General features: G+C 43.8%; 1 protein-coding gene across 1 annotated transcript in view; it reads left to right on the top strand.

Annotated features, from left to right (window-relative positions):
- LOC146817240 (glutathione S-transferase-like) overlaps nucleotides 1-14918 on the top strand; it is a 465743-nt gene extending 450825 nt beyond the window's left edge. Inside the window, exon 7 of the mRNA XM_085610837.1 lies at nucleotides 13470-14918. Within this exon, the coding sequence (XP_085466963.1) occupies nucleotides 13470-13592 (123 nt within the window). The 3' untranslated portion in view covers nucleotides 13593-14918. The remainder of the gene's footprint in view (nucleotides 1-13469) is intronic.
- Nucleotides 14919-25491: the final 10573 nt, after the last annotated feature.

The raw sequence follows: 25491 nt of genomic DNA, 5'->3' as shown, positions 1-25491 counted from the left end.
TTGTCTACCTTCTTTCCGCATCCTTCGAGGGAGGAAGAGAGACTCCACCGTCTGGACCCAAAACGTGCGCTTGCATTCTATCTAAAGCATACACAGCAGTTCCGGGTGGATGACCAGCTCTTTGTTGGCTACGTGGGCGCCAAAAAAGGTCGGGCTGTGCACAAACGGACCATCTCTCGGTCGTTCTGTGCATCAAAGCCTGTTACTCCTTGGCTAAGAAGGAGCCTCTTGTGGGGCTGCGTGCCCATTCTACCAGGGCGACTGCAGCCACTACTGCCTTGGGACGTGGCGTCCCCTTGCATGACATTTGTCAGGTAGCTACGTGGGCCTCGTTGCACACGTTTACCAAGCACTACGGCCTTGACAGTCAAGTCTGGAGGGACGCTTCTTTGCCCGTTTCGTGCTCGGTGACTTTCTGGTGTAATCTTGTTCGCAGACCCACCACCGGGGTTGGTATTGCTGGGGTATCTATTCTAAGGTAAGGAATCTATCACTAACGTGTCTCTTTCAGATGCACAAGTTACTACTTGTGTAATGATATATCTGTAAGAGACATTAGTTAGTGATAGATTCATTACCGCCCCACCCATCCTCCCCGTTCTGGAACTGGTTACTAGGGTTAAGGTCCTCCCTCTTAGGGCTCTAGTTTTCTGCACCAATGGTCAGTATCTTGCATGGCTCTGCGTTCCTGGCGCGGAAAGTCATGTACAGAACTGACGTCGGCGCTCATGGGTGGCGCCTAAGTACTCTCTGTGGCGTCATCTCGGCGCTTACGATGCCAGTGACGGACGCGGAGCCGCACGACGCCACCTACTGATGCACAGGGGTACTGCTAAGCGAAACTTTCCAGATCCAGTCTGACGCCTGGGGATATTCTAAGGTAAGGCATCTATCACTAACTAATGTCTCTTACAGATATATCGTTACACAAGTAGTAACTTGTGCATTGCTGCCAAAATGTCTGTGTAGCTCTTGTTTTGAAATCTGATTACCGCAACTAACTTAGAGGTCTGTACTTTTGTATTGCAGCCAAGACTGCTGCACAGTTCCCTTTAGGGTGAAATCTTTCACTTTTATGGGCCTTAATATGCTGTACATGGACCAAAGGAAGCTTATCTTGGAGGATAGCGACATTTCCCCAGAGTTGACTATTTTTTTTAATTAACTTGCCTTTTGAATATTTCAATCCATTAAAGCACCAAAGTGGTAAATCTACATGGTAACCTTGGACACAAAAGGCTGAATCAGACAGTGTGGGAACTGATGGATCAGATTTTTGTAGCGCTAATAACAGCACGTGTTTCTGTGAGTTGTGCAGTGGAATCACCCAAGAGTGAGTGAGTCTTTTGGAAACAGTCTTCAAAAATTCCCTGCACTGCAGTACAAGCCACTTTGTTTAGTTGCAACTGTAACCTTTGCAGTGCCTTCTGTGTAGAACATGCTTTTGTATATTTTCATGGGTAAGATGCTATGATTTTGTAGAACATTTTGAGTGTATTGTAAAAACTCTTGGGTGTGAAGTGTAGGGTAATATTCAAACTTTACATCAACTGCTCTTAACGAAGGGGCCCACTGCACCCAGCGCAGGTGTACTTGCTTTTATCAACAAGTCTAGTGTAGGCACGAAAGGCTCTAATGATTAACTTCCTCTTAACCACAGAGTGCTCTTTTACTATGGCCGCTGCACTTCAGTGAGAATTTGTTCTGTGAGAGCAAAAAGTGCTTCAGCTGTACAAATTTCACCTGTACACTATGGGAGTTGTCTGTCCCTCATTGTAATCTATGTATGTTTAGCCTGAGGAACTGGCTCTAATTACTAAGTTGGTTTTGTTATCACTAATCTGTTAATATTTAGTGTGTTCTTGCAGTCCACCTAAGATAACTGTGTTTTTCTGTCAATGTGGGAGAAATCAAAATCAGTGGGTGGGGGCCCACATAGACTATGGAGGGAGGTCGGACAAGTGAGCGGGGCAAGCAACACGGGCAACAACGGAAGGAGTGGGGTGGGTGGGAGCAAGCAATATGAGGATCAAAAGGGAGGTTGGTTGCATTCAAGACACAAGGACAGCAAAGAAAGAGGGGAAGGAAGGTGGGCACAAGAAAATGTACAGCGGAGGGGGGAGAAGTACACGAGGGAGCCAGCTCTTGTAGCGTGCTTAATCAGAAAGCCAAAAGTAGTGCCTTAAAAAATGAGCAGTGGAAGGACACAAGTAATGTGAGAAGTATGAAGGGGGATATCACAACACTTAAAGAAGAAGGAAGTCTACGGCACCTGATCAAAAATAAGCAATAAATGAGAATAACCATGAAGCCAATCAGTGGTAAGCAATGAGCGGTCTCTAAGCCTACTGATAGAAAACAAAAGGTCTCGAAGAGGCTGTGCATGTGCTGTCTTGGTGAGACCTAAAAAGGATGGAAGAATTTCAGCAGAACAAGCAGATAAGTAAGGGGGAATAAGTCAACTACAATGTTTGTCAGGGAATTATGTCCTTCCAAGTGTAAAGTAAAACACCTTATCACAGGGCAACCATTCGGATGCTTGAACACCACTAAATATTTCTGACTACCACCCTAACTCCTTACCTATTCACAGCTCTGCCTCGCTGTCCTGACCCACATCAAATACCGCACCCCAACACTATTCCTCGCTACACCGTCGAGCCATGCACCTCTCAACCTTCTGCACTACCCACTGTAAAACATATTCATAGCTCTGCCTCGCTGTTCTGACCCACATCATATACCGCACCCTAACACTATTCCTCACTTCACTCTCAAGCCATGCACCTCTCAAACTTCTGCACTACTCATTGTAAACATGCATTGTTTATATCACTCTATTGCTTTGTAGAGAGGTTCACACTATATAAATACATATACTCGTAAAATACCACTATGGGTACCTGTTCACAAAGCCCTGAGAAATGTCTGGCTTAGAGGTTTTTAGCATCTCTATGAGTAAAATGTCATTGGTATTAAAAGAGTTTGGTCTAAGGTCAAGAAGTGTCACTTTAACTGTCTCTACAAACAGTGCTTCCATTTGCAGATGAGCATATATTGGTGTAAGCATGGTGCACTGATCTTCTATGCAATTTAATATTGCCAACACCTCCCCCATTGAGCGCTTAATTTGTGCTGGTGTGCACTTATTTCATAATACTAGCACATATTTATCACAGTCTACCACAAGGTGAAACTGTCAGTCTATTTTTTTTAAACGACATGAGCAAAGTATTTGATTATAAATATAGGCGAATCTTACAGCCTAGTATAGTTCAAATTGTCACATTTGTAGGACTGTAATGATAAGTGTAGGTGTTGTTGGTTCTGGTATTTGGCGGTGCTGGCAGGGACCATAGCTGGTGCACTTTGCAGTGGACTCCTGAGAAATATATTGGGCCCTTTGTAGAAATTAAGCAGTGCCCCGATTAAGTGCTGACGTTAGGGGGGTTGATATGGAAATGGCAGTTTACTATTTTTAAGTCTTACGTCTAGCGTTGCAGTGCGCAGCACTGCTCGCGCAGCGAGAGACCTCATGTAGAGGGTTTGAAAACTGACCTAAGAATCGCACACGCTTGTGCGTGTGCTTTTCCTTTTGGCCCACACTATTGCCCTTTGCGTGCGTCTTTTTATTAAAGACAGCACGCAATTGGCCAAAGGCGGGCGCATTGCTCCGCTCATGGCCTATTGGTGTTTATTACGAGCACCGCTGCCATGTGGTTTCAATTATCGTGCTCAGACATGTCTCGCTGTGGCGCGCACGCACCACTGGTTTGTTTTCTGCCTCGGCTTGTGTTCTGATGCACGTGATTTTGCCGTACGCATTCATTCACCAGATGGGAGTTCGTTTGCAGGCAGTTTCCAGCAACACCGTGTTTCAATTAGTATGCAATGAAAGTCCGCCTTCATATCTTGCTCTTGTAATGTATGCATTTTTTTTCGCATTGAAACAGTTTCTTTATTTTTAAACTGACCCATGTTGGTTAATTGTGTTTGTAATTACTTTTCTGTCCACTAGATTGTAATAGGTTTCTGTTTCTTTTCGTTGAGCGTATGCTTTTAAAATATGGATACTTACAGTTTATTTATGTTTAAATGGATTGTGCACGAGCCCCACCTCTCCCACGCCCACAGCTGCGGACGTCAAGACCCCGTGCTTCTTGCAGAGAATTGTGTGATGGGCGCAACATTTTAGAAAGATCCATGAGCCTAGTAACGCTTCCCCATTGATGGCTTGGATAGTGGATCTCTGGACACCATGATCGGTTCCTAATTGATATATGCTGCTTCTGCGCACGCTCGTGCTCATCTGCTGCACTTGGTAAACTGCCATAGTACATGTTAAATACCCTCCGGGCTGCCTCCTACCCACGAAAAAACATAAGTGGTCTGGCATGCCCAGCGCGACTGCTTTTTATCAGCCCTCAGTATCAGTAAATGTGAAGCGTGTCCCATGCTTGTTGAAGAAATTAGTGCGCTTGCATGGAAATACTTATTTAAATATAGTACATTATGTGGAAGCGTATCTCAAAATCATTGGGATGTTTACAATCAACCCAAAATACTGACGCACACCACTGCTATGCAAGCAGACGAGCATTCATTTCCGTAATCTATTTTTTAAAATAAGTTTTCTAATGTACTTGCTTAAATAATATACATATGTACAAAAATGCCTTTGCGAACATGATGTGCTACATTTACACATGTAAAACATACACTAGGGCACACAAGGTAACAGAGCAACCAGCACCGTGATAAAGCCAACAGTGCGAAGCTCGATATATTTAGCCTCTGCATTTGACAAATCGGAAGCAGATACAATGTATAGCATTCAGCAAAATAATAGCATCGCTTGCTGTACAGTGCCCTGAAGCGGCAACAATGTGGTGACAGCAAGCATTATGAAAACAAGAAGGTACAAATATAGTTTTAGACCTTTTTAAAAAGTTCCATTGATGTTAATTTGTGCAGGGTTCTAGTTCACTAACACTTCTGCCCATGTTTCTTTTGCTTGCTTACATATACACTTTTGACTGTCAGTGCATTTTTCTTCCTCTTTTTCAGCTCTAATTCATTGTTATGCCTATTTTCCCATTTTCTGTTTTTTTTAACTCCTATACTTTTCCCCTCTTAACCTTCGGGCCTCTATCATTTTTGTTTTTAAAATCTCACAAAACCGAGAGCTCTTAGCTGTCTGTAGGGGGTAAAGGATCTTTTGGACATACCAATAAGTTATAGTGAACTTAGAGCCTGCCCATTGCTTACTGTTCATTGGCTTTTTTGCCACTCATTTGCGTGCTTCTTCTATGACTAAGCTATTGGCAATGTAAATGAAAATGCATTTTATTCATCTGTTTTAAAAACAACACATAAATAAAAGGCATTGTAATTTACAATGTCATTAGCTCAAACTCTCATAACTGCGAGACCTGTTGCATTGTAAATGCTTGTTTAGTGATCTAATGTCTTCTATAAAACTGGGACATCCTTTAAATGAACTTGCTTTCAATAGTCCAGAATATTTTTACAGCACTACACTTGTATGTATCAGTACCTACTCCGGAAGCCAACAGTGTGCTGAACTCTGCCACTACTGACAGCTGCACCCTCACTTGTCTTCCCAGGTACCTCTTCATTTTTTTTAAATCCTTGCTGGAGGCACAGTACAAAGAGTGCAGGGTAATGTTGTGGTAAAACTACAGCTAGCCTTTGTGTCTATTCACCCACATCCAAATATACACCTACCCACCTTTCTCCCAAACACCTTCCTGCCCACAGCTCTCCCATTTTCAGTATACTTTCTGAAATCTTCCATCAATAATCATGGAACTAGATTTATCAAGGGCTTGCGTCGCCTTTGCGTGTCACAAGATGACACAAGCCCTTAAGTCAGATTTAGTATACTGTGCAGAGCCACCTTGCATGGCATAGTCAATCTGGAGTAACACAAGGCAGCACAAGTTGCTGCTTTGACTTCCTCTGCGTTGGGAAGGCGTTCCATGGGTGGAGTGTGTGTTCCCACAAGTCCACCCATGGTTTTTGGTGCATTCCCAGATTTACTAGGACTAGTACACATGAGAATGCATCAAAATGCTACGCCTTCCCAAGTGAGGCTCAACAAGGAGAAATATGTTTTTCTCCTCATTATGTCTTCTTTCTACACACATAGAAAGAGGGCAATGCCTCTGGATTGTTTTTGTGCTGGAAGTTATCTCTTCCTACACAATCCTGTCTGTAACATGGGCACCATTGCATCATGTCGCAAGGGTGCCTGTGTAGGTGTTTGCCAGCCACTAAGGCGCCGGTGGGGGGGAAGAGAGTAGGAATGCACCATATGTTAGTAATTATGGTGCAGTCCTGCTTTTTCCATTCGACGCTCTGAAGCAAGTTATCTTGTTACGTTGCGCTGTGTCAAATGTTAGTAAATCTGGGCCCTGGCATCTGCCATTCTTTAATTTTTTGGCTCAATCTTTACTGAAAACAAGAGAATGCACGATAGTCTATTAAATTATTATTGCATCATCATATATTATTACAAATGTCTGTTAGGGGGGTTGCTTCACGTGTCACAAATTAATATCCCGAAATAAAAAGGCATGCACATTTTTGGTAAGAAAGGAAAACCAAAGAAAAATAGAAAAGCCTACAAGAAAACGTGTGAATAGAGCCAATGCAGTTGTAATGGGACATTTCTAGTCATAATAACAAAACAGTGTCTGTCTGAGTTAAGCCCATTAATAGCACTCCTCTCATGAAGAAAATAAATCGAATCGAATTGAATTGAAATCAAAGTGCAAAAAACACTACCCCAGCAATATACATAGATACTCCGTACACGTACAACAACTTCAGATTCAAAAGAAAGAACAGATACAAAGAGGGATTATAACTGCTGATTGGATGGCTCTAGTCTACTACACTGGGAGATGCCCTCATTGTTGTGGCATTACACTGAGAACAAACCATCACTGCAGTGATGGTACAGCGGGAGCGGTCTTTACTGCCAAGAGAGTTCACTAGAATCCACTTGCAGCACTAATGTCATAGGTGTATCTCCCTGTACTAAAGTGATATCACACAGTGAGCTGTCCTTACTGAAGAACTGCAATGGGAACTACTTACACTGTCAGGGATGGTGGGAGTACCTGCAATAATATTGTTGCAGACCATAAGCCGTGTCCTAGGCAGCAACATCACCCTCCACTGCAGCAACATGACATTGTGCAAGCTGTCGATACTGATGTTGGAATGCTCCCGATTGATGCAACCAAAATGATGAAAGCTTTCTCTGTGACCCAGATGGTTTTCTTTGTCCAACCTCCGACACAATAATGGATATGTGAGGTGATCTCCCGGCAAGACACTACCCAGAAGAGAGGAAACAGGGAACCTCGGCAACGTGACATCACAACGTATACATGAGAGTACCTTGTTTGGATCTTATAAGTTCACCTCAACCCAGAAAATGTTGGCTAAGAACATTTAAGTACTGAGGATATAGAAAGCCACTAGAGACTATCCTGCATTCATAAGTACAGCTGGATGAACAAATCCTTTAGGTCATTCACTCCTCTGTGATTCCATTCCTCTGCACAGAGCTTGTACCCCTTTGATGCCAGGGTTGAATTATAGGTTGCTTGCAACACCTTTCCCATTAACTACCCTATAATACCTTCAAAGAAATGACTCTTCTCTTATAAGGACAAATGAAACGCTACAAAATGGAAGCTGCATTTTCCTGTGTTAACTGTACAAAGGACAGTAAGATGTCATGTTATCACTTTTGGATCATCATCAAGGTTAATTGAAAGTGTTCAATGGGAGAAAATAGATATGATAAATATGCGCTTTGATAAATTAAACAAACTTGTTGTGATAGTAATACAGGTAGTGGTGTGAGTAATCTCAGCGACGGACACCTTTGATTTACAAATTGCCTGCTCCACATCCGAAATTGACAAGAGGTTCTCCCAGTTCATGACTTTTTGAATGTTTGTGGAAGATGGTGTGGTCTAGTTCCATAGATCTCCCAGTGAGCTATGCACATTGCTTGAAAGGTAGTTTGTCCGGCCACTAGGAACATGTGTAGGGAAATGAGCAGACTTCAAATGGGTCTTCATTTGGGAGGTTGAACAGTAGTCTAGCAGATGTGTGTGGCAGTCCATATGCAGTCAACTATATGCAGACCATTGTAGTCCATGCTGAATCCAATGCTCTTGCTGTCTTGCACCCCTAAGGTCAATGTACGTCCACCGTTTCCTAGTTTGCCAACCAGTTCTGCTGCAACACGTTTTAGAATGGGAATGCTACCATCAATGTTATATCAGTGAGTTCAAGGCTCAGAGATACGTGACCCCCCTTTCCTTAATAAATACATTGAGCTCCGGGCATAAAACTGCTCAAGGAGGGGGCCGCATGCCCTTCCCTTAACAAATACATAAGCCATAGAATCCCTAAATGGGCTTGGGAGTAGGGGCCTACCGACGCCCCGTCTCCATATATATTAGAAAATGACAGCCGTCTTTTTATCACAATTACTTTGAGGCCTGGAGGGGGGGGAGGGTATTCCTACCATGCCCCATAAATTCTTCATGTTAATTCCGATAGGAGCATTGAACAGGACTATAGCCCGCACCACTCGACATAATTTCACCGTATTTGGCAGAAAGGTAGATTTGGTTACGCAGATCATGCTTTCAATTATTTGGTGTAAATCCATCCAGTAGTTCAGAAATTGAAGAAAAACCAAATGAGGATATTTGTGGACGCGGCTAATTTGCGGATAATGACGAGCTCGTGCAGAGAAATGCAGAGCTGTGGTTGGCTGACAACACTTCAACCAGGAAGTGTTGGCAGCCATCTTGGGACTCTCCTTCAGCCAAGTCCCACATAAAAAACAGTACGAAAAAGGGACAGGGTAGGAATACACTGAGTCCCCCACGCCTTGGCATTCCCATGGAACCCTGCTGCAGCATAAAAGCTTTTTTTTTTTTTATTGCCGGTGATTTTTGCAAAATATTGCGAATATTGCAGTGAATAATTGTAATAAGAAATGGGGGGCCAAGCGGATCCTCCCTAAGGCAACAAATAAAATGCTTCCGGGGGGCCTCGCAGACCACCACCCCGAACCTTGGGGACCGCCACCTCCCCAAGGCTTAAAAGAAAATGCTTAGAGAGAGCAGCACGGACCCCCCAAGCCCAGGGGACCACCATCTCCCCGGGCCTTTTTGTTTTATTTTTAGGGAAGGTGGGGGGGGGGGCGTTCTCAGCCCAAGGACCACCACCTCCCTGGGGCAGGTCTGTGAAATGAGGCAGACTGCGCAGCCCCCTCCCTGGAGCCAATAACTGCCCTGGGAACAGCCTTCCCCTAGGGCCAGTTCCTGCTGTGTCCCGGGGTTGCCCATCCCCAGGACATAGCTATTTGCTGTGACTTGGCAGGAGCTTTGACAGCAACTCTCCAGTCAGAGCGAACACTCCGCTTTCCTGTATGTGAGAGCAATGTCGGCTCTCGCAGGAGGCAGGGAGCTGGCAGGGACCGTGCGGGGCTTTGAAGCTCCCCAAGATGTCCCGGGGGGAAAAAAGAGCAGAAAGAGGTAAAATAACAGCGAGGAAGGCGCAGACCGAGGTAAAATTAAGGTCAGCAGCGAGCAGGAGGCAAAAAAAGGGGAGAAGCTAGCTGAAAGAGGACGAATAAAGGTCAGAAACAAGCAGAAAGAGGCAAAATAGAGGTCAGAGAGAGATAGAATAAAAGTCAGCAACGAGTAGAAAGGCACGATAAAGGTGAGAAACAAGTAGAATGACAAAATAAAGGTCAGCAACTAACAGAAAGAGGCAAAATAAATGTCAGCAACAAGCAGAAAGGCAAAATGAAGATCAGCAACGAACAGAAAAGCACAAGAAATGAGCAGAAAGAGGCATTCAGTCACTCACAGGCCCACACAGAGACTAATGCACTCGCTCACAGACACACTCACACACCCACTCAGACACGCATGCACTGACTCGCAGACCCACTCAGACACTCATGCACCGATGCACCAACTCAGAGACACATGCATCCAGTCACAGATCCATATAGGCCCTCATACACCAACTTTCACAGCCATCTACACACCCGTAACATCACACGCACACCCACTCAGAGGCCCATGCATCCACTCACATACATACTCACCTACCTATACCGCCACTCACACACCCACTCTCAAAGGTCATAGGTTGCAGTTAGGCATTCAAATTTTGGAAAACGTTGAAATTTATTGAAAAAAACAAATGTTACAGGAACATTATAGTTAGGAAATAGAATTTAAAAAAAATCTTGGCAATTCATTGGAAAAACCAAAGGTGACGGGGACATTATAGTTGGGCTTAGATTTCACTCCTACAAAACCAGTTTAATTCAGCAGCTATAGTTACCTGAGCTAACTATAACTTACGCCCCTGCAAAGCGCTGCTTATGAACTCACATATTACATCACTCATCACATGGTCAGTTACATCATTGATATAATCTCAACTGATATCACTAATGACATCCACAGCACCACTCATAGGCCCACTTACACCCCCATATAACCTCTCATATACCCACTCACATATCCATAAAACTACTGACACACACACAGCCACTCACACACATACAGCTACTCACACACACAAAACTACTCACATACCCATTCACAAACATGCAGCCACTCACTCACCCCTACAGCTACTAACCGAGCTATTCACTCACCCAGCCACTCACACATCCATGCACTGATCCACAAAACTACTTACCCATTTACACATCAGTACAATCACTCAAACGTCCACTCACTCATCTATACAGTCACTCGCATAAATACATTTGAGATGACATGAGTGATGTCACTGACCAAGTCATGAATGATGTAATATGTGACATCATCAGCAGTGGATTGCGGGCGCGAGTTCTAGTTAGTAGAACTAACAATAACGGAGGAATTTCTATGGTTTTGTACGAGTGAAATGTCCAGCTAACTATACCACCCCTGAAACCTATGATTTTTTCAGTGAATTTCTAAGGTTTTTTTAAATGCTAATTCCTAACTATAACGCCCCTGACACCTATGGTTTTTTCAGTGAATTACAAAGGTTTTGTAAATGATAATTTTTAAATGTATTAATTGTTATATTTTTTTTTTTATACTGATTTACTACATTTTTTTTTAGATATTTTATTTTTTAAATTACATTATAATTACATTATACATTACAAAATATACTTTCTCAGAATGAATTACTTTAGTTTAAATACTTTGCAAATAGGCAATAGACTTAAGTACCGTAGTTACAGTTGTTGCAATGGGCTACACAATTTCAAACTAGGGTGCAACTAGCCCACCAGCTACCTCCAGTAAGCGCCACAGAGCTGCGGTGCAGAGAGGTGTAAAAAGGGGCGTGGCCTCAGAACACCTCTCTGCAACGCAGCCCCCTGGCGCATCCTGGAGGTTCCTGGTGGGCTAGTTGGCCCCTAGGGACCCCAGTATTCAAGGGGAATTCGTTCCCCCTCTGCAAAGGCACCAGGGGGCGTGTCTGCAGAGTGATGAAAGGAGGGGGCGTGGCCTCTGGCATAATGCCGGTCTTTTTTTTATTTTATAAGAAGGGGGGCTGTGTAGCCCCCTTTCTTTTTCTATTTTTTTGGCCCTGGGGACCCCATCCCCCAGGGCCTGGCCCCTAAAAAAATGTGGAAGGGGGCCGTGTGGCCCCCCTCCCGAGGCCATAATCGGCCCCGGGGACCCCAACCCCCGGGGCATGTCCTTTTCCTTTTTTTTAATTTTAATTTTTAATAACTGTTGGGGAGGGGGGCCGCTTGTAGCCCCGGGGACCCCATCCCCGGGGCTGGCCCTCTCCTTTGGGTACCGTGGGGGGTCCCCAACACCCCCACAGTCCCAGCCGGCTCCCCGTGTCCTGCAGGAGCCGGCATTGCTTTTCTACATGGGCTTGAGCCCGAAGGGTATTTATTTTTAAAAAGCCCCGGGGGGTGGCAGTCCCCGGGGCTCGGGGGGCCTCAGAGGCCCCCCATCATTAAACTTTTAAGCCCCGGGGGGTGGCGGTCCCCAGGGCTGCAGGGGGCCGTGCAACCCCCGCAGTGATTCATACTTTACCCCGGGGGTGGCGGTCCCTGGGGCAGTGTGCGGGAGATTAGCCTCCCACACTTTATTTTCTAAATGCCCCCGCGACTTGGCCCCCCCGGGGGATAATTAGCATCGAAGCGTGGGAGACCGCGGTTCGCTTTTTTTTTTTTTTTTTATCGGCAAGATCCACGCACCCTGAGCGGATTTTGCCGATCCAAAGAAACAAAAAACGTTTTTTGGCCCTGAGCAGGCCTAGGGGGTCAGGGTGTTTCTACCCTGCCCCCTTTTTGCATTCTGCGTGTTTGCTTTTGTGCCTCAGTTCTACCGAGGCATAAGATGGCTGCCAACACTTCCTCGTTTGGGGTGTTGACAGCCAATTAGCATCCAGCTCGTCCTCTGCCGGGTGCGCGGATCCACCGCGCCCATAGATATATCTATGATTTTCTCAGGAACTACTGAACAGATTTACACCATTTAAGCAAAAGGCACGAGTGTGAACCAAGGGCTACCTTTTTGCCAAATTTGGTGTAATTACGTTCAGCAGTTCGGGCTGTAGCTGCGATTAACGGTTCCTATGGAAAATTGCATGGGGAAAACACGTTTTGGGACCCCCTTTTTTCTCAGCCCCCGCTTGACGAATCACCCCGAGACTTTCAGGAATAGGAGCGGACCAGAGCGCCCCACCAGTTTTGAAAATTTCGCTAAGATTCATCAACAGACGCCAAAGTTATTCCAAATAGAATGTTGCGGATTTCCTATGGATAATAGGTCCTAACTATAACTACCTAATGGCGATCGCCAGTAGGTAATATATATATAACATATTTAAACTTTACAGAAACACCCAGTCACTGGATGATGTCATCAGCGATGTCGCTGACCATGTCATGAATGATGTAATATGTGATGTCATCAGCAAATCATTGCGGGGGCGCGAGTTATCTTAACTAACTATAACGGACAAATTTCTCTGGTTTTGTACGAGTGAAATGTCCAACTAACTATAACGTCCCTGAAACCTATGGTTTTTTTCAGTGAATATATACATCTCCACACTGTATACATACATTGTAGTTTGCACTGTACCTACACTCACAGTGCACGCCCTCTTGAGTAAAGCTTTGGATTTCTTGCCTACGTCTACCTATAGAGTCTAGGGTGCCTAAGTGGTCCTTTTTGTTGCAGCCTGTCTACCTTTAGTGTTATTAGGGACCCTGAGGTCTGCTTTATAGAACTCAGGGGCTTCTGTCATCACACACTCCTTGAAAGCCGTGCTGAGAACACAAATTGTAATATTTTCAGATTCTAATTTGTTTTTAAGTGTCGTTGGTACCGCACTTACTGTTTTGCCATTTTCTTTTCTTTAAGGCTTTTAAATCACGGATCAGCAACATTCCGACAATCAAGAAGTTCCTGTCTGGGGGTCAAAGGAAGCCAAGAACTACAGCAGAATTTGTGAGGGTTGTGAAAGCAATCTATCAAATTGATTGAAAAATGGAATATGGTTTACAACTAGAGTGGTTTAATTACCAACCCACTGTCAAATGGCTGATACAAGTAGCATCTCTTTTAGTTTGTTATTTCGATTTTAAATAGCTCACTTCTGCCAATTACTATTGCTTCTACTGGAGCCAGAGTCTGGTTAAAATTAAGTATAATGGTTTATGACAACTATCCAGGCTAACCCTTGCTTGGTCAGGCCGATGGACTGTGCCTGTTGTGGCGAGTAGAGAAATCTAATCATTTAATCACTTTAACAATCTTATCATTAATCAATATTTAATGTGTATCAATAAAATAATTTTCAGAAGTTTTAAAGGCTTTATTCAAATCTTTAGTAGTTCACTTTTTATTAAATCAGGATTGTTCATTAATCAGCATTTCAAATCGGGTAAGTTTCAATACATAAATCATTAATAATCATGTTCCATAAAGGAAAGAATCCCTATCCTAAATTTTAATGGAAGAAGTCAGCTGACACCCTTGAAGAGTTCTATAATGAGACAGTGACAGCCAGCATAAACTTTCACAGATTCAAATCAATAATGCAAAAAATAGTCAAAGCAGAACATCCCTTAAAGAGAGGTTCAAGAGTTCAGTAGCGTCTCTGCGCAATAGTACACCGGGTCTGGGGCAAAAGGGAGAGGTTCTCGATCAAAGCTCTGCGAGTGTGAGCCAGCATGAGAGGTTTGCATAGGAGAAAAGTCAGGTAGGTGGAGTGAGGAGAGTAGTGGGGGTGACTAGGGACACGCACTTATGTAACAACACATTATGTTAGTACCAGCAACTGTTGCATCTTCCGTCCAATCACTGTGAGATTTTCATGGGAACCAGATTACTCCTCACCGTCTCGTCGTGATGATCAACTAAGTTAGCTTAAATTGTTGCTACTAATATCGAACAGGGTTCAGCTCTGCTTATGACTGAGCTTTCCCACAAATACGTATGCTAGACAATACTTTAAAAAAAAGTAAGTTATGTAAAAGTTGAAACATCATCTAGGAAAAAATATAAACATTTTAAGACTGACATGAGCTAAAAAGAAAAACCGAATTCGTTAAAGGTGTCAACGTTCAGCATTTCGCTGATTCATTATATAAGATTGCACAGTTTCCATCTTAAACTATATTCTAATCATCTCTACCAATGACTTTTTAATAAAACAGCAACATTTCTACAAAATATGTTAAGCATGTTATAAAATGTTAAACTTTTTATGAAATGGCATCTTTCACTCGGGGTCAAAAGTAAACATTTTTGTTATATCTTCATTGTAGATGAGCTCATTTTCACAAAATAAATTTGTCTTTCGTAACATTTCTGAATGAACGACTTAATATATCAAATGAAACAGTTTCTCTTTCACTGAATATGTGTTATTCGCTATTAAGAGGAAAGGCTCACACGTCGTGTGTTCTGCTTTGTTTTTCAGGGTTCTCCATTTTTTTCTTTAGTAATAGCTAGTTATGTTCAATAAATTATTAGTGTTGGAATTGTGACTGTAACAGACAAGATTACCTTAGAAGCCACCATATACAAGATTACCATCAGTGATCACCTCGGATCTTCAGGCACAGTTGCCAGCAGTAATGTACAACAAGCATTTGCAATGCAATAGGTCTCGCATTTACGCGAGTTTGAGCTATTGGCATTATAAATGACAATGCCTTTTCATTTATGTTTTAAAAAATGAAAACAAAAAAAGGCATTGTCATTTACAAGACCTATGGCATTGCACATGCTTGTTCTGATAGCAATCTAAATGAAGACCCCTGTGTCGCAGTGATGAGGGGAATGGCTGCTCTCCATGATTTCACTAATGGCGTAACAGATGGCTAGAGATTGTCTGTTATTCTCTGTTACTTGCGCATAATGAGGTCACCTAAACTGGATGACTGGTCACTTCGACCCATAGCGCTACCATTGCGACTCTGCAAAATGTAGAAATACCTGCAGAAAGGATTTTGTAGGCATATTTTCTGCAAACTATTGATGATCAAGCAGGTTTGGAAAACAAGTATGATTTCCCATAGCTTCCCCGCAAAAAAAAAAAAAGAAAAAATGATGAATCTGGCAAAAGGGAAATTATCGAGTTTCACATGCAATCTATAGCTTGCAATCGAAAGCTATACTTCACATAACATCTGTTTTTGAAAAAGTGACCCAAGAGAAATTATAGGGAAGAAACTCAGAATGTTTGGATCCTTCAAAAACAGCATATGTAAGTCCTCTCTTGGCAGGATGTATCTGCACGGTGAGAGTAAGTGACATTGAGGGGTATTGATTTTTTATAAAGGGTTTCCTCATAAAGCGGTCGAACCAATGGCAGCAGAGACTTGCGGGGACCACATTGCCTAAATGTATTAAATAAGAAGGCTTTTAACAATGTAGTATTTCTAACACCACTCACAGAATTAATAAAATGGTTACTTGATGGAAAATATGGACTGAGGTGATGGACTCATGGAGACGTGAATGAACTATTTGGGAGAATGGGCCGGCTAATGTATTTTAAAACGTTTGTAGGGTTCCAACTCATGTTACGTGTCTATTGTATTTATGCAATTGCTGGTGCTTTTGCAAGGCCACTAAAGCAGGGAAAGAATCGTTACAGTTTCATTTATACTCGCCAACGGAGACAACGATTTAAACTCAAACTTTAGCACTCAATTTCAGTTTGGAAAACGCGTACCTAATTTTCCCGTAATAAGATCATCCTTTGACTTATACCCTACATATAAATTATACTGTTAATCAACCTGCCTTTCAATTGAATTTACATATTGTGTGAGATGAGGTGCCTCGAGATGCTTAAAGGTCGCCTCGGTGAACCTACAACTAATTTAATGCTTTTTTTGGAGGGGTGGGGGGGAGTTAGTTGATGGAGGATGTTATTGAGGTGCACAACTACAGATTAAAAAATATCTGTAAATATTCAAATATGTTGTCTGCAACAGGGCCTTCAGGAACCACATTTCTGGAAAAAAAGACAGAGTGAGCCACAGAGACCTCTGCCACACAGTCTTGTGACGACAGCTCGAATATCTTGGCCTCGTCGCATCTAGGATATGTCGCTCACCGGGGGTCTATAGAGGTTGACCTCCCAGGTCACTGGATATGCCGGTTATTGCGTGTCTATATGGAGACTGATCGATATGGAGACTGATCACTCAGATCACTAGTTATGCCGGTCACTGCGCGTCTATGTAGACTGATATCTCAGGTCACTTAGATGTTACCGGTCACCTCGTGTCTACGGAGGCTGATTCCTCAGCTCACTTAGATATGCCGGTCACTGTGTGTCTATGGAGACTGATCGCTCATCTGACTAGTTATGCCGGCCACTGGGTGTCTATGGAGACTGATCTCTCAGGTCACTTAGATATGCTGGTCACTGCACGTCTATAGTGACTGACCTCACAGCTCGCTAGATAGATAGGTCACCTCGTGTCTATGGGACTGGTTTCTCAGCTCACTTAGATATGCCAGTCCCTGGGTGTCTATGGAGACTGATCTCTCATCTGACTAGAGATGTCGGTCACTGCGTGTCTGTGTGAAATGAACGCGCCTGTCACTGCGTGTCTTTGGAGAATACACTTTCAGCTCACTAGTTTTGTCCCTCACTGCGTGTCTATAGAGGCTGATCTCTCTGTTCACTGCGTGTCTATGCAGATTGAACTCCCAGCTCGCTAGATATGCAGGTCATCTCGTGTATGTAGTGACTGATCTCTCCGGTCACTTAGATATGCTGGTCACCTCGTGTCTGTAGTGACAGGTCTCTCAGGTCACTTAGAGATGCTAGTCACTGCATGTCTATAGTGACTGATCTCACAGCTCGCTAGATAGATATACCGTTGACCTCGTTTCTATGGAGACTGATTTCTCAGCTCACTTAAATAGGCCAATCTCAATAGATATTCCGGTCCCTGCGCGTCGATGGAGACTGAACTCTCACCCACTATTTATGCCAGTCACTGCATGTCTACAGAGACTGATCGTTCACCTCACTAGATATGCAGGTCCCTGCTTGTCTATGAAGACTGAACTCTCACCCCACTAGTTATGCTATTGTGTCTACGGAAACTATCTCTCTGTTCACTAGATGTGTGGGTCACGGCATGTCTACAGAGACTGAACTCCCAGCTCACAAAATGTATTTCTCCTGGCAGCCTAGATCTACTACATATGTGAATATTGTTGGATGATTTTAATCTGTTACAACATAAACAGTAGACACTACTTTTGAGTCAAGGCGTCTATTATGTGTAAAGTTGCTCGATTCAGGTGGTTGAGAATTTGTATTAATAGGATGCGTGTGACATTAAGTGTACTGAAAAGAAATTGACTTATACCCGACAACCACTTCTTGTTTACTAATTTATATCCAGGTTCTAAGGGACACAGGGTCACCCCATTTTTGTTGTAGTATTCAGGATATCGGCATAAAGCTCCGCCCACTTTCTGCCCATCTTTTTAAATTGCTCCTGTCCTTTATAAATGGTGGCTTTTCATTGGTCAATAGGCTTAGTTGTCCCTACTTGTCTCTTATTGTGTAACCTCCCATGAGGACACACCCTGTTACGTGTGTTGTTACTCCTTAGGTTTTAATTACAGCCTCAGAGCACTATTTTCTTAAAGGGCTTCAGGCAGTACAAACATTTGGTTCTAAGCAAGACTGGCAGTTGTTAGTTTACTCACTAGCATATCTCACATTTATATAAAACCTTCTATAAATTTCCCTTCATCAGCTCCACACAGAGTACAACCTAACCAGGAATTAATATAATAATTCTTTTGTCGCATTTCAAAGCTACTAATTTTATATATGGACATAACCATTTGAATGTACTTGTGTTACTGTCTTGCATGAAATGCATTATGGGTAGGGTGGATTTACCATATCTTCTGCAGGGTGCAGAACCATATGTGATCAAAAGATGTCCAATGGGACCTCTTTTGGCCACATATGGTACTGCACCCTGCAACATTTCAAGGTAAAAATCACTGGCATTTATAATGCCAATAACTCCAACTTTGTAGGGTGCAGTACTATATGTGGACAAAAGAGGTTCCATAGGACCTCCTATTTCCACATATGGTACTGCACCCCGTAACATGGCTAGGTAAAAACATTGTGTTACAGCAAACAAATGGTGGACGGAATGCCATTCATAATGCCAGTAACTCCAACAAATGCGAAACCGATTGAATTTCCAATGCAATAGGTCTTGCATTTGTTAAAGTCAGAGCTGCTGGTGTTGAAAATGACTTATATTTTTGCTTTTTTTATACAATTGGCAATTGTGCTATGCAAATATAATAACTACTGCAAATAAAAAAATCGTAAAAAAAGTTATTCTCAACACCAACAGCTCTAACTTTCACAAATTCCGCTTTAGACTAGTCTACTATAACTATATGCACCACACCTACATGACCCCAGAGAAGTTGCACCGCCTAGCACGGGATAGCCCCAACTTCTGCCACAGGGAGGGGGCAGCCCCCCAACTCCTGCCCTAGTTGCCACATAGAGGGGGGTCTGCATCTGTCCTGGGAGTGCCCCAGGGTTAGGCTCTTTTGGACCGAGGTGGTAGAGGGTAAGGTGAAGTACTGGATCGCGTGCGAGACTGACTCCATCCCACTGCTAGTTGGGACTGATATGAAACCTAAAAGAGAAAGCAAAATGCTCCTACAGTTACTAAGTGCGGAGTAGAATAGCAATAGTGTGGATGGGAATGCAGGCCCCTGAGATCGCAGCATGGCTGAAATACGTGCATGAATGGACATTAGCTGAAGAAGTTCATATGAAAGCGTGCTGTAACGATTAGGTAGACGAGGATTTAAGGTCATGGACGGACCTTTGTCATGATTTCCTGGGTGAAGGGGTCACAAACAAGTTCAGAGTCAAATGGGAATGAACAGTCACACAGGCTCAGAGGGAGATACAGGCTAGATGTCATATATGACTACTTAGATGCTCACGAGATTGCCCATATCATGCAAATTGCAGGGGGCTATGTACTATCTCAGATATGTAAATGATTATGCTTTTAACGAATGCTGACAATGGTTGTACACCTGTTACACATGTTGTTTAAACCGTAAAGGGTAATGTTACTTACCCAGTAAACATCTGTTCTTGGCATGTACAGCTGTAGATTCACATACTTTGCATACTCCTGCCATCTAGTGTTGGGTCCGGATGTTTGCAAGTTGTTTTTCTCCAAAGATGTCTTTCCAGTCACGAGATAGGGGACTCCTCCTTTCGGTGAAAGTGCACATGGGCATCGACTTCATTGTTAGATTGTTTTCCCGCAGAGGGTGAAAATGGGGTAAGTAAGTTAAGAATCGAGCTGTCCATGTGAATGTATGTAGAATAAGATAGAGAACTGCAACTGCTACAAGGTACTCAGGGCGGCGGGTGGCCGCATATGAATCTACAGCTGTACATGCCAAGAACAGATGTTTATTGGGTAAGTAACGTCCGTTTGAGACACGTGAGCTGTAGATCACATGCTTTGCATAGATTATACAGCAGTATTCTCCCAAAGCGGTGGCTAACCTGTAGCTATTGGAGTTGTCTGAAACAGTGTTTTAAGTACTGCCTGGCCCACATTAGCTTGTTGTCTTTCTAACACATCTACACAATAATGCTTTGTGAATATGTGCAGAATAGACCAAGTTGCAGCTTTACAAATGTTAACTATGGGCATTTTCCCTAAGAAAGCCATAGTAGCCCCTATTTTGCGAATGGAATGCGCTCTAGGGGGTATAGTTAAAGTTCTTTGTGCTTTTGCATAACAAGTTTGCTGCATTTAACAATCCACCTGGCAATACCTGACTTGGATATGGGGTTGCCCTTTGTGTGGTGGTGCAAAAGCAACAAAAAGTTTCAATGTAATATAAAAGGGCTCTTCTAACACCTAAGGTGTGTAGAGCTCGTTCTGCTACTGAATCAGGTTGAGGACAGAATACTGGTAATTCAACCGACTGATTTATATGAAAGGCAGAAACTACCTTAGGTAGAAAGTTGGGGTTAGTATGAAGAACCACTTTGTCTTTGTGAAGTTGGGAAAAAGGTTCTACTATGGTTAGTGCCTATAATTCACCTACTGTCCTCATAGAAGTGATTGCAATGAGGAAAGCAGTCTTCCATGAAAGAAACTGTGGCTCACATTTATGCATGGGTTCAAAAAGTGGACCCATTAATCTTATAACAACTATGTTAAGATTCCACACTGGGGCTGGTGGACGTCTTGGTGGTATAATTCTTTTCAGGCCTTCCATGAAAGCTTTGATTACTGGTACTCTGAAAAGCGATAAATGTTGCCTATTTTGGAAATACACAGATATTGCAGCGAGGTGTAGTCAGATAGAAGTGTAAGCTAATCCTGACTGCTGCAAGTGTAACAGACAACAAATGATATCTTGTATTGAAGCATCAAGAGGATTGATGATGTTATTGCAATAGATAACAAAACCTCTCCATTTAGCAGCATAACAGGCTCTTGTAGTAGGCCTTCTGGCCTCTCTGATGATGATCATACAGTCTGGTGGGAGATTTAGATAACCAAACTCTATGACTACAGGTGCCAGATTGCGAGGTTCAGTTGTTTGGGATCTGGGTGTCTGATTTCTCCATGGCTCTCTGAAGAGACTGGATGCGAGGTGTAGCTTTTGGTGAGGAACTACTGAGAGCTCTAACAGGGTTGTGAACCAAGTTGTCAGGCCCATGTGGGAGCTACTAGGATCAATGTGAGAGATGTTTGTCTGAGTTTCCGACCCACTAACGGAATGAGTGGGAGAGGCGGAAAAGCATAGGCAAATATCCCTGACCAGTTCATCCATTGTACATTGCCTTTGGAGAGCGGGTGTGGGTACCTGGAGGCATTTGGTGTGTGGCAAAAAGATCTATTTGAGGCATTCCCCAACTTTGAAATAATGAGAGGAGAACATGAGGGTGAATTTCCCATTCGTGTATTTGATGTCTCTGTCTGCTGAGGAGATTGGCAATCTGATTGTCCACTCCTGGGAGGTGTTCTGCTAGGAGATAGGTTTTGTGGTGAATGGCCCATCTCCAAATGTCTTGGGCCAATTGTGATAGTTGGAGAGAGGGTGTCCCCCCCCGCCCCTTGTTTTTGTATGTAATACATAGCTGTCATGTTGTTGGGACAAACTTGGATAGCTTTGCCGAACAGGTGAGTCTGAAATACTTTGAACGCTAGGAAGACTGCTAGCAGCACTAGATACTTGATGTGAAGCGATTTTTGCTGTTGGCTCCACAGTCCCTGCACTGTGGTGTTGTAGGTGAGCCCCCCATGCAGTGAGGTATGTGTCCGCTGTTAGGATTGTCTGAGGAATTCTGTTTATGAAGAGCTGTCCTTTTGATAAATTTTGTGTTTCACCACGGCAGAGAGCGAGGAGTACAGCTTCTCACCAACACTAGATCGGTAAAAGACACTGCGATTGGTTCCGCTGACTCGCTAAGCACTCCTGTAGGGGACGCATCTGAAGCCAGGCATGGGGAACGATCATGATACAAGATGTCATCATCCCCAACAGTTGCATATACACTCGAGCTGGAAGCCAGTGATTGGATTGAAACTGGAGAATTAGAGCTTGAATGTTGCGAATTCAGGCTCCGTTGGGAAAAGCTAGAGCCTTTTGAATATCTAAAGTGGCCCCTAGGTAGTTTTGAGTATTGGAAGGTTGGAGATGCGATTTTAGCACACAGACTGTGAATCCCAGTTTATGTAGTAATTGTAGTGTTCTGTGAGTGTGTTGGAGATATTTTGACTACGTAATGGCTTTGATGAGCCAGTCGTCCAAGTAGGGGGAAGACATGAATGTGTTGTCTTCTGAGGTGAACAGCGACTACTGCCAGACACTTTGTGAAGACTCTGGGAGCAGTGGTGACTCAGAACAGGAGTATCTTGAATTGGTAATGTTGTCCTGCTACCACAAATCTGCGAAAAATGTTTGCGATGAGCTGGATGTATTTGAATGTGAAAATAGGAATCCTTTAAGTCTAGAGTAGAGAGAAAGTCGCCCTGTTGCAGAAGTGGTAGCACCTGTTGGAGTGTTACCATGTGAAAATGGTCTGACTGTATGTCAAGTTTAAGTTCTCTGAGGTCCAAGATTGGTCCGAGAGAACCATCCTTTTTGGGTATGAGGAACTAAAAGGAGTATACGCCCGACCCGTGGTATTGTAGTGGTACGGGCTCTATAGCCCTTTTTAGAAGGAGAGACTGAACCTCTTGTTTGAGGAGGTGTAAATGATCTGGTGAGAGTTTGTGTGACTTTGCTGGAATGTTTGGAGGACTCTTGGTGAACTCTAGGCAATAACCAGAACGGATAATTTCCAGTACCCATTTGTCTGTAGTTATGGACTGCCAGACGGGTAGGAAATGTGAAAGACGTCCCCCGACAGGTGTTAAACGGTCTAGGGGAAGTGTAGGGAAGTCACTGTTTGATGTTGGAGGGGGAGGCGCATGTATTTGAGCCTCTACCTCAACCTTTGCCATTGTTGCCTCTGTAACCCCCTCTGAAGTAACCTTTAGAGGCAGAGGGTTGATAGCTGCCTTTATATGTGCTGACAGTAGTGTCTGAAGAGGTATTCTCAGAACCTCCCCTGTAGAAGGAGCACCAAAAGGAACCCCGTCCTGGTGTTAATTGAAGGGCTCCCATAGATTTGGCCACTTCTGTGTCCTTCATTTTCTCCAGTGAGGAATCTACCACAGGGCCAAAGAGGTGTTCCTTATCGAATGGTGTGTTCAGGATAGAAGCTTGAACCTCTGGTTTGAATACTGAAATACGTAGCCAGGCATGCCTTCTTAAAAGGACGCTGGTGTTCACAGCTCTAGCAGCAGTGTCTGCGGCATCTAGGGTGCATCAGATTGAATAATTTTAAATGAACTGTTCCTCCCGTACTAGGTCTTGTGCCTTGGACTTGTGCTCATCAGGTAGAAATTGGAGTAAGGGCTCCATCTCATCCCAATGCGCCCAGTCATACCTAGCTAACAGAGCTTGTGTATTGGAGATGTGCCAAAAGTTTGCACCCTGTGAGGCTACCCTTTTCCCTCAAGCGTCGAGTAGCTTAGATTCTTAATTGGGGATGGAGCATCTCCTGTTTGCAAATTGGCTTTTTTGTGTGCGTTGGAAACTACCAAAGATTCTGAAGGCAATTGCCCTTTTAGGTATGCTGGCTCAGATGGCGCCAGCTCTGATGGTGTCATTAAAAATATCATCTACGTGCCTGATCATACCCTTGAGCATGGTAGGTGTGTGCGAGGACCTTTGTGTGGTGCTAAGAGTCTCGAAAGGGAAATCCTCTTCTAGGGATTCCTTATGCAGCTGAACCCCATGGTAGTTAGCAGCTCTACCCAGCAGTTCTATGTCACCTACACTGTCATCCGGTGGAGAGGGCTTGGTAGGGTACAAGTCAGGATGATTCCCCGTCGGGGAATTGGTGTTATAATCTGTCCAGGGGTCTCGAGGTATTGGTTCATTGTCCACAGCCCCCTCCCCATCATCCAGATTTTCTGGTATATGTGGTGGTAAGTGTTCAGGTGAAATCAGTAAGGGTTGAAACTGAGGAGAACGAGGTGATGGGAGGGGAGGAGGAGAAGGATTAGTACTGACATTCTTCCTTTTTAAAGGACTGTGGTATGACTCTTCTGTCTCAGGTTTCCGTTTCAATGTCACTTTTGTGGAGATATGTCCAGTTAATATTGTTCATTAGACGGAATTGGCACATCTGATTTTTTCGGTGCTGAAGGTTTTGGTGCCGGGGCTTTGGATGCTGAAGATTTCAGATCCGAAGACGTTTTCGGAGTCAAAGGAGGGGGCGCAGAGCCTGTTTTTGACTTCAATCCCGAAGGTTTCGGCTTGGTGCCCGATTTCAAACGGATGTGTTCGGAGCCGGAAGGCTTTTGGGTATGTTTTGGTGCTGAGCCAGAGGGCAGGGCCTCAAAAACATGTTCTCGGTCCCGACTATGGCCCGGAGGCGGGGGTTAGACCGTAGCCTTCTTCTTGGGCAGAGGTGGACTTTAGGGCAAGGGAGGATCTGTACTCACGCTACGCTGCCCTTGCAGGATTTCTTTGTCCCCCTCATAGCCATAGACGGAGATAGGGTCTTGCTCACATGGTGTCCCCGGCCTCTTGTTCCGATTCTTCTCCGAAGAGGTCCGGAATGGAACTTGTGTGTTGGCTGTGCATGTCGCAACATCGAGCCTGACGGTCGCGAAGCGTCTTTCGACTGGAAAGCCTGACACTCATCACAGTCCTGTTCTCTGTGCTCCAGAGACAAGCACAGGTTGCACACTTCGTGTGAGTCGGTGTGCGGAAATATTGTGTGGCACCGAGGGTAGAATTTGAATGGAGTCCGTTCCATCGACTGCGAGGCGGACTGACGCAGGTAGGCCCGAAGGCCTTCCACGAGCTACCCGATTGAGAGATTTTTCAATAAATATGATACGCGGAGAATGGAATTACGCGAATGAAAACAATACCGTTGTGGGTGAGTTTATTGCGCACCTAGGGAAACCAGAGAAACGCTGTTGAACCCGATGGCAGAAAAAAAACAATCTAACAATGGAGTCAATGCCTATGCGCACTATCACCGAAAGGAGTCGTCGCCTACCTCATGAATGGACAGACTTGTTCAAAGAAAAACAACTTGCAAACATCCCGACCCAACACTAGATAGCAGGAGTATGCAAAACGTGATCTACAGCTCACAAGCCTCGAACAAATTAAAAAAATATATATATTAGTAGCTTGGGATGATTTTCGCTGAACATAACTAGCTCTTATCACAGAAAAGGTTAGAGACTCCAGTTGTATACCTTCATTAGCTTCCATGTTAAATAACATACTATGCTCTATGGGT

The sequence above is a fragment of the Triturus cristatus genome, chromosome 6 (assembly GCF_964204655.1).
Source record: "Triturus cristatus chromosome 6, aTriCri1.1, whole genome shotgun sequence".
NCBI classification, from domain to species: domain Eukaryota; kingdom Metazoa; phylum Chordata; class Amphibia; order Caudata; family Salamandridae; genus Triturus; species Triturus cristatus.
The sequence above is the reverse complement of the archived record's forward strand: the minus strand, read 5'-3'. Positions and strand labels throughout refer to the sequence as shown.